This window comes from Trematomus bernacchii, unplaced genomic scaffold, assembly GCF_902827165.1.
Source record: "Trematomus bernacchii unplaced genomic scaffold, fTreBer1.1, whole genome shotgun sequence".
In the NCBI taxonomy this organism is placed as follows: Eukaryota; Metazoa; Chordata; class Actinopteri; order Perciformes; family Nototheniidae; genus Trematomus; species Trematomus bernacchii.
This window is the reverse complement of record NW_022987840.1, coordinates 4,896,747-4,913,146: the sequence shown is the minus strand read 5'-3', so window position 1 is coordinate 4,913,146 and position 16,400 is coordinate 4,896,747. Positions and strand designations below refer to the sequence as shown.

The following is a 16,400-nucleotide window of genomic DNA, read 5'->3' as shown; positions in this document are numbered from 1 at the left end:
ATCCATGTCTAGTTAATGAAACCAGAGTCAAAGTAATGGATACAGTAAATAAAAAACGTAGAAAAATACTTTCTATATTTGACTTCGATCGTACATCCAGTGTTACATTAATTATTTGAAGTTTTCCAAATTGGCATTATTTGTAAAAGACAAGAAGAGAAGACATGATGATGTATCCAGGATCCTGAGATGGATTAGGATCCTTTCCTTCGAACAAGCCAAAGTAGACAATCGTGTTTGAATTAAACTCGCTCATGTTCAGCTGAAAGAGGACAGAAACAATGAGGTTACACACACTCAGTAAATATATACAGAATCAGCGGTTCATTTTTTTTTATCAAGGGCCGTACCTGTGTGGTGATATCCGTCCTCCAGGGGTCGACCTGCAGTCCATCACACCATCCTCCTCGTCCGTACAGCCATGTGCCGTGCTCGTTTGGTACCGCGCCCTCTTTCACTCTCAGGGTGCAGCCCAAAGGTGATCCTAATGGTTCCCCACCAAACAGATATGAAAAAGGACAATAAATTAATTTAAATGGAACTCAAAAGTAGGATAGTTTGTCAACTACCTTCAGTAAATGTTCCTTAAAATATTCCTCACCGGCAGAATCGAATATGAGAGTGTTGTTAAAAACATTGTTGATCAAGAAGTTGTGGGAGGTGATGCAAAATTCTCCACAGTGGTTGTCATCGTAGCCGTGAGCTGTGATGATGGCGTATAACTCCACCTGAGGACAGACACACAGCAGCTGACGGACAGGAAATCTTTCAATAGTTAATAATGATCGGCATCAGAACTGTTACCTTTTTGGTTGATGCCGGGATGTGGACTTCGGTTGGCTTAAATCTTTTGTTGTAGTTTTTGTCAAAGGTTCCCCCATTGAACAGTGCCATTACTCTGAATGGGCGGAGTGTCTCTACACGATAATCTGCAACACAAAATGCTTTGCATTTAATTAAAATGTTTACAAAATACTAGGAGGTGATAAAGTATTGATCTAGCAAAACCACAGAGTAAAGAAATACTCTTTTACAAGTAACATTCCTTTATTCAAGATTAAATAATAAGCATCCAAATATACTTTAAAGAAGAGTAGGTGTATATTTTGGTAAGGTTTTTTGGTTGGCGTTGTGCTGGCATAGATAGCTTGTGAATTTCACAAAGGAATCATCAAAGTCTTATCTTTATCAAAATTAATATATTTTGATGATGATTTATTTATTGACAACATTTGTATTACTCTGAATCTGCCAAGTTACTAATAACTCATGCTGTCCAAAAACAAAAGTCAGTAAATACACAATTGTTGTTTGGGATGTAAACAGTTAAAACAAGTAAAGTGCTGAAATATTTTTTGGGGCATAAAATGTGCATCTTATCAAATTTGATTTAAAAATAAATAAATTCATAAGCTCAAATCTAATTATCTAATTTCTAATCATGCCCAATAGACAGACTCCTGTCAAAACATCATGTGTCCTAAACAGACAGGCTGCACTCTGTTTTTAAGGAAGCTGAGTCAAAGTATTTCCAGGAACTAAATGTGTCACTTTTATCCAGACATCTTCCAGTAACAGACTGTTCCTTCCTGCAGAGAGATTCCTGCGCTCTACTTTTGAAAGATCCAGCAGAGAGAGAAAATGGATAGAAAGTGCTCTGTGATGATTTTATGTCAGAGGGCAGCTCTCCATTGTCACAGTGGGAGGGTTGAGATCTGAGCATGAAATCTTCTCTGAGCTGGTGTTAAAAAAAACACATAGCTGGTGTTAGTTCTGACAACGAGGGTGCGAGATGCACATAGTTTTAGCCCAAGATATTGGATCTTTTGGATTTGTGATGTTCCTGAAACAAATCATGAGTAACGAATGCTTCCTTCAGTAGAAATGCCCAAATCTGACCTGGTCTAATTTTTTCTAACCGTTTGCACTAACCACAGCCTGTAAGAAAAACAATTCTGTACTCCTCAGATTGAGCACAAATTAAAAAGTTCACTGTGTTATGGCACTTTCTACCGGTCTTGTTGCCGACACTGAACCTCAGGTTGAGGGAGGCGATCCACGGCATCGCCCACCACACCGTCTTCATGGTGAGGGTACACCTGTTGCCGTCCAGCAGGGGGATCAGAGGAGACACGTCTGTCAGCCAGCGCCCAGTACCTCTGGAAAAATTAAAAATACAGAACCATCAAATCACACATATCAGAAAAAAACAGGCTGGTATTTAAGAGGAATACTTTGACATTTTGGGAAATGCGCATATTTGAAAGAAAAGTAAACTAGAGCAGATGATTGTTATTGTTATTAGGGGTATCAATCTTTTCCTTTAACTCCAAGGAAGAAAAGTATCAATGAGTAGTTTCCAAACTGTTCCTTATATATTCTTATTGTGTGTGTTGTGATACCATGAAGCTAAATAAATGTTTTCTTTTGTTTTAACAAACCACAAAAGCTGTAGATTATTGATATTGTTGGGGAAATACTGAATGTACTCTTCCAATATCATGATAACAAAGGCCCAACTGTAGCTGTGTACGTAACAGGATATACGATTACCTAGAAGAGCGTCAGGACACACTGTTTTAGGAATATGATAGCTATGTGACAACGATTAACATGATGATTCAGCCTCTATGGAGATAGACATATGACAAGCATGATCATTTCTGACGTGGGCTTTAGCTAATCTAAACTAAACATTGTATACTGCTTTGAACCGGTATTCCTGCATCTTGTGACTGTGTAACACCCTCTCTTGTATATAAGCAAGTCAAGGACACTGTTCTGGGAACTATTTGTCCCATGCAGCTCTGTGTGTGATGACTACTTCCATTCTTGCAAGGATAATAAATACATGTATCCTGATATTGAAGCTCAAGCCGGTGACGAGTGATATTTTTCTAACAGATATGAATAGTAATTGTCATGATCATCTTTGTATTCATGCCATCCGATTGTTTTCTATCAGCATCTTGCCTGCGGAAGGCTGTGATCCATCGACCAAGCTCCATGTTGCAGTGCGGGCCGAGGGGATCGCAGCAGACAAACAGCTGCACTGTGTGATCCCAGTGAGCGCAGGACGAGTCTCTCCTGCCGGGACACGACAGAGACGCGTCCAGCTCCAGCTTGTCAAAATTTGACATGGCTGCAGAAAGACATAATGGAAAAATGTTTGGGTCATTAAATTGCTAAGGTTCCCCTTGGGCTGCAATAACTGTTCACACTGATGCTCCTAATTCCTTTTACTTTTCACTCTCATTTTGTTTCGCAGAACAGGGTCAGTTGTTTTGAACGGTCCCCAATCGATGCTTTGGACAAAAGTATCCCATAAATTTGATTTTATCATCAAAGTTAGACTTAAATCTATTTGATAGCCATCGCATACAACAGCTACACAGACAAATGCGTAAAACCTGCAATAAACTGTAAGTTTCTTTGCACATTTCTAGTTTCCCTTCTGTTACTAATTTCACTGTGCAACTGGACACCAGAACTTGAGGAATAGCATTGGGAATTGCTGGGGTTACCTAGCGGCAGGTCGACTGTAGCCACTGCTCCTTTCTCCCCCTGCATTAGGACTTTGTCAAAGACTGAAATAATCTTTGCAGGACTTTGAAGTTTGGTCTGAAGATCTGCATAAAAATCAAACCTCGAAAGAGAGAAAAAAAAGATAAATGTCAAAATGTACTTTTCGCACATGGAAACTCTTACAATGATTATGTAGAGATGTTGCTATGGAAGCCAAACACCTCACATTCCAATTTCTGAAAAACATTGATTTATAGAAAAAATGATAGAATTTTGAATAATTAGATTGTGTATTATTTATACATTTAGAGATTATTTCAAGAGACTCAAAGTAAAATGTACTAAACAATACTGAACATATTTGCCGTATGCACTTTGTACAATTTTACTTTATGATCTCTAATAATAATAATCTCCGTTCCTAGTTTACCAGCCTGATTCTCAAGCTCTTTATGAACAGACATTCAAAAAGCCCCTCAACACTTTCCCCTCAGGGAATCCCCTCATCATCTGAAGTGCAGATACATTATTCTGATCATTTGCGTGAATATAAACATGAAATGTATCCATTCAGACCTTCATTTGTGTCCTTACCACTGTGCCTGCCAGTTGATGAAGCTGAATGAGGGGTAAATGAACCAGCCCATCTCAGCCAGCAGCCCCTGATGGTCAATACTGATGAAGAAGTTTGGGGACGGAGTGTATTGGAAGGACACAAACACCGGCTGTCCAAACCTAGAAAAGACAAATTCAAAAAAGATGTCAAATGTAAACATGATGGTACAAACTTTCAAACAATTTACAATGAGCCTAAATCAGCAGATAATTCAAATCCAGAGATATGGAAAGATGATTTTTAGGAGATAACACTTTCCCCCTGAAAAGCTTATAAATTATTTTGGAAACGTTGGTATAAGTTGCGACAGCAGCTTCATTAATTAAAGAGGAAGTAAAACAGATTTAAGAGATGAATTGCTTCAACCTTTAAAGTGTTCAGTTAATCTATGTTCAAGGCTGTTAATCATCAAAGTGAGGAAGCGTCTAATCCTCCAGGTGAGTTGGCCTTACTGAAGCGCCTGGGCGACGGAAACCTCCAGATGCACCATGGCAGCGGGGATGCCCAGTTTCGTGTCGCACTCATCCCCGACACAGTTCATGTCCTGGATCGGGTTACCGGGCAGAGTGTAGACAAGGACACCGGAGGCGTTGGATTTAGTCATGCTCTGCACCTGGAAGGTCAGGGTTAATGAAGTCATATCAGATAAAGGTCAATACTTCCTGTGTGTTTACAAAAACATGTTTGGAGGCAAAAAATACAGAAAAGCAGCAGGATTGAGACAAAGAGCTATTTTTATTATCACTTCACTCTGTTTATTATTCTATTGATTAAGTTCATTAAAGGTTTGTGAGAAATGCAGATTCCATTTACCCCAAGTTAAGAATATTCCTTCAAAAGCTTGTTTTGCCCAAAAAGCTCTAATATTTAATCCAAGGATTTTCAATATGCAGGGATAGAGAACAGCAGAAAAAACAGCAATTCACATCACATTGAAAAAGCTGCAACACTTGTAAAATATTTGGTGGTTGAATAGTGTTAATTACATACCACCAACCATGCAATTAAAGGATGACCATACTCTATATCCTAAGCCAAAGCCCACAAGTCAAGTCTCAAAAAAAGGGCAAAAGAGCCGCGTTCACACCAAGTACTTTCCTGTACTTAGTTCCGGCACTAAGAGCCCTGGCGCTTTTAACCCCAGGGTACTTAGTACAGATCGCGTTCACACCGGAGTACTTTTCCCTGAGGGAAGATTACAAGTACAGTAGGTGGCGGTAAGCACCTTAAAGTTGTTTGCAACCCGCTACAAAACAAGAGAAGAAGAAAAACTGATACAGGATCTGTTTAATCGCCATGTCGGTTTTCTTTATTGCACTCTCAAGACATAACATTAAATAGAAATATTTTAAATGTAACTAAAGTGTCAGTTGTACATGTCAGTAAACATTGTCAATATAAAATAAAGTGTCAGTTGTACTATATAATAACAGTAATAACAATATAAAATAAACTCCCAGCTGTAGGGAGTCTCAGCAGCAAACCCACCTTTATTATATATCTTCCTGAGACCCACTGCATCCGTCTGCCATAAACACTATGCAAACATACATGTTAGTTTTGGCCCATAGTGGACTCCATGTTGTGTTGTGTGAAATGGGGGGAATTAAAAGTTTAGGTCAAATAATATTTAAAATTATATAAATTGTCATATTTGTGTATGTGCCCCTGCCATTCCCCCACAAGGTTGCAACATTGATGATAAATAAATGACAAATAAAGCTTTGCCAGTTTATAACCGATGAAACATGATGGTATCAGAATAATCACTTACATGTGATGTATAGGATGCTACACAGGTCACAAAAGATAAAGTGTCAGGAGAAATAAGCTTAATCGCCATGTCGGTTTTCTTTATTGCACTCTCAAGACATAACATTAAATAGAACAATTTTAAATGTAAATAAAGTGTCAGTTGTACATGTCAGTAAACATTATATATAAAATAAAGTCATAACAGTAATAACAATATAAAATAAACTGTCCCAGGTGTAGGGATATTCCCAGCAGCATGCACACCTTAGTGCAACGTTGTGTGTCGTGTGTCAGTATTTACAAAAACTATACCAAATAAACTGTTATTAAATGCAGTTTGTCGCTCATCCTGCCGCTGCGCCGACGCTTCCTCATGGCGCAGCGCCCACACTTCATCCTGGTGCTGCTGGCGCTCCATCTGCTGCCTGGCGCTCCATCGAGGTGAGCATCTTGTCCTCCGTTTCCTGGGCCTTGGTGAACAGCACCATCTGATCTCCACGCAGCGACTCATTCACCACGGCACGCCGGTCCTCCAACGCCTGGGCGGTGTCAAAGAAATTCGCATCCCGTGTCCGCTTTCCTAAGAGGGGAAAATAAGCAATATACAATATACAAGTTTAGTCGCCATGTAGTTTTACAACATACTAGGAATGTGTTTTTTGTATTTTCACAAATAGAATTAAGGTTTCACAAATCTGAAACTGTGTTATAAAGAATCTTTTGACTCTCTGGGATAATCCAGTCCAGATTTGATGAGTCTAGGTATAGTGGTTTTAGATCAGGACCTGGTCTAATGTGGTCTACATGTAAAAAAAGCACTGAAATCTCCCTTTTTTTTATTTTATGAGGCAAGTTAAACATAAAATATGATGAATATTATGAAATAAACATGATTGTGAACATCAGTTCGATGCGTAACGTTCTTTCAAGACAAAGTTACAGTGTGTGTACCTTTGCGTTTGGTTGCTGGTAAGGAGGACGACAAAGCGCTGTGATCTAGAATGCAAAGCTCACTTGTTTCCAATCCCGAGAGTTGTCCATCCTCGCCTGAAACAGACGATTAGTGCCATGAGTTAGTGAAGCAAATTACAGAAACACTGCACAGTTATTCACAAGTCAAAACGTTTTCATACAGCGGAGAATATCTAGCTAGCTAGATGTAGCTAGCCGGGGCCGGTGTTAGCCTATTATGGCTAGCATGGCTAGCTTGATCTACTGAGCAAATAAAAGTACATCTGAGACCATTATTGTGCAGATTAAAACCCCAGTGCATGTAGTTGATTTTACCTTCATCGTGGTAGTCATCGTTGGCCACTGAATCCGCCGTTTGTAGTCCTGAGTTTCTTTATATTTAGCCGGCTGTGCACAATTCCCAGGTCGAGTGAAAGCTACCGAACTGGCTTCAGTAGCATTCCCTGGGTCGCCTCCTCGGCGTAGATCTCCAGAAGCGCCGACACCTCCTCATCATTTCTTGATGCTTGCCATAACTGCTTTCAAAAACAAACACAACGCACGGAGCGTTGTGTTTTTGTAGCGAGGAAAAACAATGGCGTCTCCACACAACATTTTCAGAGTTGTACGGGCGTGGTTTGCAATTCGCCCAGCCAATCAGCACTGGGGAACTTTTGGAGCACTTTTCACCCACAGAAAAGTACGCTCTCTGAGCTGGCTCTAAAAATGGGGGTAAAAGTACCCGAGATTAAGTACGATTTTTGGTGTGAACGCGACATAAGGGGTACTCACGGAACTAAAACGCGAAAAGTACGGTGAAAGTACTCCGGTGTGAACGCGGCTAAGGTATCTTTGCAGACTTCCTGTTATTTTTCCTCTTGTTTTATCTGGCGAATAGGAGTATGACTGTGATTTCAGTACAGAGTCACTTCTCAGACGGATGGAAGGAGTGAAGGTTTTTATGTTTTATGGTAAAGTAGATGTGATTAAACACAAGACAGATGTGTTAAATAGATGTGCTGAAACCATCAGACCTTAGTGAAGAAGGAGCAGCCGCCCTCAGACACCCAGGCCAGAGCACCCTCCACCGAGGGGGAAGGTTCACACCCGTCGCCTGCATCCGTCAGCAGATACGTCCTCTGATCCCAGCGCACTGAGAGCCAATCGTACCGGGCATCAAGTCTCTTGATGATTATAGGCATGTGCCACTCTGTGAGAAGAAAAAAACAACAACTTAAAAATGATTTAAAAATAGGAACTTGCTCGCCTCTTTCGTGTTACAGGATATTTCCGTGAGACTTTAAGGGATGTTTCCTTAAAAGAAAATCCTATTTTACAGGAAAACAAAGCAACCATATTGTGGGCAAAGTAAAGACAGTATTAAGTGATTTGAGGAAAAGCAACACATGTATAGTGCAGTTATAGGTAGATAGATTATGAGAGTGATAGTGTCTTTACTTGATGTATACATTACACTAATGAAAGATAGTCCCACTCCCAATGATGCTCTTACCTTTGGATTTGAAAACGACCTGGGAGAAGACGCAGCCACGCCCCATGCAGCGCCAGTAGTAAAGCACATTGGGGATCCAGTTCCCCAGAGCGAAGACCGGCACCGGAGAGAAGTGCAGCCTGGACAGAACCTCCTTTTTGCTGCAGAAACAGGCAGGATGTTAAACGTGGTTTGTCAAAGTGGTTACCAATATGTTGGAGTTGAGCTAACTGAAATTTGTGATAAACTACACACTGAAAAAATAATAGTCTTTATAGAAGTCGTCAACTGAGGCTGTATCATGGCAATACATATTATTTCACGTTCTAGTGTCACAAAATGTGTGGAATTTTAAAATCTAAGACTTTTATCATACTCAGAATTATACACTTTAGTAGCCTTAACAAGCACACCATTTGTATATCTATGTTCTAAATCTGTTAACAGTGGGGGTTTGTTCATATATTAAAGGTGGGGTAGGTAAGTTTGAGAAACCGGCTCGAGATACACTTTTTGTTATATTCCATGGAATGCTCTTAACATCCCCATAGCAATGAATATCTTAAGTGCTTTGACAAAAAATCCATAAAAAAATGTCATCTGTGGAAGCCGTAGTACTGTAAAAAGCACGACCAATCATTTTAGCAGGCCCGGCTAAAATAACTGGATGGCCTACCTGCCTGTCAGCCTTCCATCTGTGCACAAACTTATCTCGTGCCCTCATTGGTCATGTGCGCGTTCGTGTGTGTTGGAGGAGGGGCTCTGTAAGGAAGTGGCAGATTTTTTCCGGCTGTGTATTTTCAAATTCTAGCGATCTCGAGCTGGTTTCTCCAAAATTACCTACCCCACCTTTAACAGTATGATTTATATACAAATATTTGTATTCCTTAAAACATAGACATCATTTTTGTTATGCTTCTCTGAGTTATACATAGAGATATCCATAATTCCATCTGTAAAAACCTTTTACTCATTTTAACAAAGAAAAACATAATTTTGGTTAAGAATTATATTTCAGAAATGTTTGCAACGGATGATATTGCCTATTTTGCACAAATAATCAGACATATATATTTTTTTAGTATATGTGTTCACTTGTACAGTTTACCCTTGATATATAAAACATCCCCACATCACTGTGCCTTAGGGCAGAGGTCTGTCCCGGGTCACCTGCGCATGGCGACCCTCTGCAGCTGCTCCCTCATCCACAGAGCGTCACTGACCGCGGAGTCGTCCAGCGACAGGAAGAGCACCTGGCTGCTGGCGGGGAGCTCCTCCACCAGGCTGCTCAGGGACGACTCCGAGCTCCACAGGCACTCCAGGAAGGCAGACTTGTTGGAGAAGGCGTGGATGATGAGAGGACCCCGCTGAGCACCGGGCTCGTAGGAGAACTCCCCGTCCAGAGTGGCGACCCTGAACGCGGCGGCGGGGTCTCCTGGCTCCGGGCCGTCCGGGGAAGAGGCTTTACTGGACCGGAGGCTGAGCGCCGCCGAGTCCATGGACTCACAGGCCGCCCCATCCTCGATCAGTTTCGGTTTCCCTGCAGCTTCACTCACATGTGCTGTCAGAACAACAGCAACGAGCCACAACATTGAGGGCTTTGGACGCAACAAAACCATGTTCTGCTCACGCCGAGTGGCTGTGAACTCAATAGTCTATGAGCCAAACATACCTTTTTTAACAGATTGTATATGTGTCAAAGGTCAGAATGCTGTTAGACTCTTTCTGATCATGGCTTGACGGACTTCCTAATATTATCATCCACTCTGACTGACTTTTGAGTTGGAGGCGGGCCGTGCTGCTGTCTACGGTGGCCCAACGGGGACACGCGGCCTTAAAAAACTCGAAAACGCGATCTCAATTGGTCGCCAAATTTATCCGGATTATTCACATTTCGGATCAACTTCACAGGGGCCCTTAATGCCTTGAGCAAACATATGAGGTTAAATAGTCTAAGCAAATCTCTATCGGCTAATGTATTCATATAAATACAACTATGTTGTAAAATATCCTTGTTCTGCAATATTGTGTAGCCTTTATCACTTTAATGTCGAATTCATCATGTGACCGTACACCACAAAAACATTTAGGCATCATAATGAAATTATAACAACTGCCATTACTCCATTCTCATAAAACGATACATTCGACATATATCCGATATATTTATATTTCTTTTTTTCTTCTAAAGTAGGATAGGCTATAGGTTACTTCTTAAATCAGGGACTGCTGTTGAAAATGAAACTAAACTGTTGAAATGATGGCTAAACTTGCATATATAATATATATAATGAATGAAATATTACGCTAGTGTGATTTTTACATTTAAATACCCATCAGTGTAAAGCAGTCATTTTCTTTTCGACCAGCTACATTAAAAATGCTTTTCACACTGTGTAATATGCATAATGCAATACTATCTAACACGCTATATGACACTCTGAGAGGGGCCATCAGGCAAACAAAAGTTAAGTACAATCAAAGATATGATTCAAAATGAAGCATGTGACTCAGAATAATTGGCGGAGTCGACCCACATCATCCACTCCAGCTGTGCGTAAAAGTCCCGTGGCACAATGGCGCATCACCGCGGATGAGGATTCAGAAACAATCCAGCATCGAGGTGCAGACTACCTGAACACACGTATCAAATATTATCTGTAAATCCAATTTTTTGGTTTTTACGCAGACGAATTTCATTGAAATGACGCACGGACTGATACGATGGAGCTAGTTAAACTTGTTGTAGTGTGTGTGCTGCTCCTTACAAATGTTTTCTGTCAAGAAATGGATGTTGACAACTGGAAAGAAGACATCGAAGAGGTAAGATTTATACAACGTATTTGACAAACACATTTCTATTCCAGCGTTTACCAAAAAGATGTATGGAAAAGTAACCACTGCATCACATACAATTTGAATACTAATAATGATTGTCTTTTGTCTTTGAAGTATAAAATCTAATATTATTGATATGCAGACATTAATATAATCAAGCAGAATTTAATATTGTTTTTTGCATTATGTATGTCTCTATACAAGAACAAATGTCCAAACTCTGAAGATATTCGAGCCATATTATCGAGAAGAAATCCAGGAACACGCCAATATCTCCTGGGGAAGAAAAACTCCGGTATAGGAATTAGAATGGATGTATATCTACTGTATTTATATTATCAAGTCTGATTTGTTTTCCTCTCCTCAAACAGAAAAAAACACAGAAAACACGTAAACGTGAGTATTAGTTAAAAGTGCTTAGTCAATACATTGTTCTTTGTAGATGTGTTTACAATTCTAAAGCAACACTGCAGTTGTTTAATCGGATGTTTTCATTGCCAGGACATACATTCCAAACCTTTGTGGGTCTGATGGGTAAAAGGAGCTTTGAGGATCAAGGTGTGAAAGCCGCATATTAAACAAGCTGAAGGAAAATGTCAGTGGAAATCTGCCTTTAACAGCTGATCTCACCCCTGCAGGAGCCCACTGAGCTGCACAGAAGATTGAAGATCTGCTTTGTTTTCCTACTTTAATTTAGTCTGACATTATTTATATTGTAAGTTCAGTTTGTCATTGTTCCATTAAAATAATTCACCTTTAGGCGGTGCCATCTAGTGTTGAAATAAAATTGAGTGTTAAATGCATCAGTAAACAGTATTATTTTAACAAAAAAAGTGTGATCACCTCACAAACAGTTTTCATAATAAACCCATATCACTCTTCATCGTCATCACAGGTTTATTAAGTGACTTTGTACAATACAAATGAAAAATAAAATTAAAAATACAGAGATGGAGTACATAGCCAAAGCAAATTTGCGGTGTTGACTCTTCATTTCCCACAGATCGATACCGCTGAGTGATTGACATATTGTTCTTGTAAAAGCGTCCATGGATCACTTTTTGTGAAAGCATGACTCTGTTAAACAGTCGACGCAGCTCTCAAGTCTCTGAGGGATTTTCTAAACATACAAAAGATGTTATGTCTTCAGCTGGCTCGGTATATATAAAAATAAACTAAAATGAAATATAACACTTATGACATTATAAATGGTGGTCCAAGGCTAGTGGAAATAGCTAAACATAGAGGAAAAACAAAGCGTTACATTTCAAAACAAAGTAGCTTCAGCCATTTTTGTCAATCTATAAAAAAAAGCCCAAGGAACGTTTTATTGTTTTTCTTGAATTTAGGTTGTTTCTGTTGACACCATTTCATTTCTGTTGCATTGACTGGGTTAAAGGGTTATCAGATACACTCAAAATAAAAAAGGATTAGTTAATGCCTTGTCCTCCTCCTCCCTTAATACGCGAAGGAAGAGCAGGGTAATATTCAAATACTGTTACTTAAGTTTTTCCTGTAAACGAATAAATTCACCAGAACTTGATTGTACAACAGTCAGACAGGATTCATACGTATTTTTGTTTGTCTGTGCTCTCCATCAAAATGTACACATCAGTCATTTAAAGCAACCTTGGGGTGGAAATAAAAGAGAGCAGCAGGTAGGGGCAGGGACAGTATTCAGTTATAACAACAACAATAATAACATCAATAATAATAATTAAAATAATATGGGTTTGGCCGTTCTGAAATGGGGATGTTTTTGTTACTCTTTGATGAGTCCCGAGGCAGAGGGGGCTCTGTGGTGGCGGTTCTGAGCGTACATTCAGACACCACCCCCCCCCCCACCTCCTCACATACCCAGGGTTCCCCCAATACCCCCTCTAGTGGCTGGGAGCAGGAGCACAGCTGGGCTGGCAGACAGAGCAGGGACAGGGGACAAGGGGGGCAGAGAGGGAGAGAGAAGAGGAGGAGGGGGGAGTCAGTGCCACACTCTGGTGTCCTGACCGGCAACGTTGGCAAACAAAATAACTCGGGTTGGGGTGGTCCTGCCGTCTTTAAAAGATCTTGCCTTTCTTTTTGTTTTTCTCCAGAGTCCTGCAGAACAGAAGAGAGACACACTGTATAATAAGTCACTATTCTAAAAAAATAAAATGTCAGCTCTCTTGGAAACACCTGCAGCAAATTCATACATCACTTTGTGAGCTGTGGAAATAATTAAATAGATCAGATATAATTCAATTAGAATTGTTGTAGTTTTCTTTTATATATGATTCTTGAATTTTGTCGTTGCAGTAATATTTAAATTTGTTCTTGCTGTGTTAATTGTGAACTGCACTTATTGTATGAAAGGTGCTATACAAATAAAGATTATTATTATTATTATTATTCTATGCACCAAAATACCAAGGCAGGTTTCTTGCATGTGAAAACCTTCTTGGTAATGAACTCATTTCTGATCCTGCAGAAATGTCACTTGGCCTCAAGGTGGCACTAATCCATTGCTGTCCACCATTAAACCTGCACTGGAATGTCATTCCCACATGATAGCTGAACCGCTTTGGTTTGTGTTACAGTAGATAGCTGAACCAGGGAAAGTGTGACAGTGTGTCAGGCGTACCTGGAGGCCTCCATTTTCTGCTGCTCCAGGCGCTGATTGGCCTCCCAGTTGGATCTCTCGTCCTCGAACACGCGTCTCTTGTCCTCCAGCTCCCTGTGCTGAGCCTCCAGGTTCTTCTTCATCTGCTCATGACGCCGCTGAAGCTGCAGAGAGACACGGAGGGATGTCAGCATTTTATACCTAAAGCACCTGCACAAGTGCTATCAACTACAAGCTTTTTCCCGCTTCACTTTGATGAATGCAGACAACTATGTTTTTAAAGAGATTATACTGTTATTGAATCAAGAGCTATGTTGTTCTGTAATATTTTTCAAGGGCTAGTTATTAACACTCACACTTGAAGAGATTGTAGGTAATACCCTGACTATGGATAAGTACCTCATACAACCTCACTTAAAGAACTCGTATCCTATGACTTTCAAATGGAAAGAAAATGGAAAATGCATAGTCAAAGTCTGATTTAAATAAACGTTGTTATCTCCGAGTTGTATATATACAGTCTATGGTTCCAATGCATGTTTATTTACAGACATGATCCGTTGTTAATGGTCCTACAATTTACATGTTACACGAGGGAATTGCCCTACTAAATATAAATACATAAAACAAGAAGGAACGTAAGAAGGAACTTCTGAAAAGAACATTCACTTACACATACAGTATCAACAACACACTCGTAAAAATCAATATAAAAAAATCTTCTTACAGCCAATAGGAAGGAAGTTCATTAAACCGTGTGTGTGTGTGTGTGTGTGTGTGTATGTGTTTTACCTCAGCTTCGGAGTCTTTGAGCTTCTGCACTTTTTCCTTGACTTTCATCTCAAACACCTGCTCCATCTCCATCTCCATCTTCTTCATCTTAGTCACATGATCTCGCCTTTCCTCCTCCATCTGGGCCAGGGGACTCCTGTACAAGGAGAGATGAGCGCGCACACACGCAGATTGAGATCAGCACTACAGAGCAACACAGGCATCGATGCACATTAGTTTCCTTATACATTGTGGACAGTAATGTCCCCCTGTATAAGAGTTGCTCGATTAGAAACCCACATTGTTCAACAACATTTTTTTTAGCATTCCCCCTCTTGAATTTGTTTTCATGCAGATTCAAAAACTGAGTATGATGAACATGTTTTAATATGACATGCTCATCTAACAAGGAAAGGAATAATACGCAACAGACTGACTGTACCCTGTGCGGAAGATCGTACAATTTATATCAAATTGCATCATGACAGCATTAGTCCTCATTTACGTGAAAAACAACATGTTGGGGTGCGGGAGGAACAACAGAGCGAGAGGTCAAGTTTTGGGAATGACGGGATCCAACAAGGCTGTAAGAGAAAAAGGAAACCACGATTCTTCTCTGAGAGGAAAAAGAAAGAAGCTAATGCAAGGCACCTGTGAACACAGACTGCTAGTGCTGTTGGTTAAATGTTAGTAAAGCTCATCAGGATGTTGTGTGGCAGTTGGTGTTTAGAGACCACTCATGAAATATGTGAAGATTACCTGTGATTACGGGAAGTGTGGAGTCAAACATGACACCGGGAAAAAAGCCAGATATACCCTTATTCTGATGCAATGACAAGTTATTTAAATTATCTTATGAAGGAGAGAAAAGCTAAAAGGAGTCTAAGGAGAATATTACACAATCTTAAAGCATATTAAAGTATATTATTAAAAAAAAAGGATTGTGGTCTATGTTCTAAAAGGCAAGACTTTTCAACATTATGAAATTCCGTTGATGTTGTAATCACTCTTAACTACTCCATAAATGTCATGAACATGTCTCTTGTTACTCCAAGCGAGGTTAACAGCAGCAGCAGCAGCCGGTTGAAGCAGCGATGAATGCGCCAGTGGAGAGAAGGAAAGGCTTTGTAGATGGAGAAAAATGAAGGCATCACATTCATAGCTGTCAAATACATTGGCATTTCACAGTTCTCCTCCTGCTGTTCCATCAAATATCTACTGACAGGGGGAAGTCGGTGGGAAGCAGACCTAAGTCAAGATAGAGGGAAGACAAATCGCCCGAATGCAGCAAACGGAGGAGAGGAAGAGCGCAAGCATAATCAGGGGTCTCAGAAAAGTGAAAAAAAATGACCACTTACATTCCTTCAACTGTGTCATGTCTAAAAAAAACAAAAACACATTCAACCAAACATACACACACGCACGCACGCACGCAGATACACACACACACACACACACACATCGTGCAATAATGAGGCCATGCACTAAAATAAAAACAGTTTTGTGATTTCAGATACTTATTTGCTGCAAATGTAAAAAAATAAGAAAGCTTGGAAAAATGTCGGCTTCGTGAGCTGGGTGTCAAATACATTAGCAAATGTTGAGCTGTGTGTAAGAATCAAGAGTGTGAGGCCGCTTTCCAGCTTAGTGAGTTAGCCATTTGCTTGTGTCTACATGAATGAGAAAGCAGCATGGTGCTTTGATTGAACACTTATGAAAGTCAGTAGCATGATTTTTTTGCCAAGTTGTGCAGTGAGAAGCTACAACAAAAGCAACATCTGTGTGTGTTTGTCAAACATCAAACAGAACAAATGGGCGATGGAAGAACTCCGCCAACTGGGACTTTTTCAGGAAGC

General features: G+C 40.1%; 2 protein-coding genes across 2 annotated transcripts in view; both read right to left on the bottom strand.

Moving 5' to 3' along the window:
• Positions 1–49: 49 nt before the first annotated feature.
• On the bottom strand, positions 50–10,123 carry si:dkey-256h2.1. The gene is made up of 12 exons (XM_034112699.1): positions 9,510–10,123; positions 8,361–8,500; positions 7,882–8,057; positions 4,594–4,754; positions 4,120–4,260; positions 3,525–3,646; positions 2,974–3,142; positions 2,014–2,159; positions 805–929; positions 602–728; positions 351–484; positions 50–262 (listed from the first exon to the last, which is right to left on the bottom strand). The coding sequence occupies exons 1-12, from the start codon at positions 9,956–9,958 to the stop codon at positions 137–139; spliced, it is 2,016 nt and encodes a 671-aa protein (XP_033968590.1). The 5' UTR covers positions 9,959–10,123; the 3' UTR covers positions 50–136.
• A 1,933-nt stretch (positions 10,124–12,056) lies between these two features.
• Positions 12,057–16,400, bottom strand: part of sept7b (septin 7b) — a 16,251-nt gene continuing 11,907 nt past the window's right edge. The window contains 3 exon segments of the mRNA XM_034153444.1: positions 12,057–13,271; positions 13,795–13,937; positions 14,566–14,701. Coding sequence (XP_034009335.1) covers positions 13,232–13,271; positions 13,795–13,937; positions 14,566–14,701 — 319 coding nt within the window. The 3' untranslated portion in view covers positions 12,057–13,231.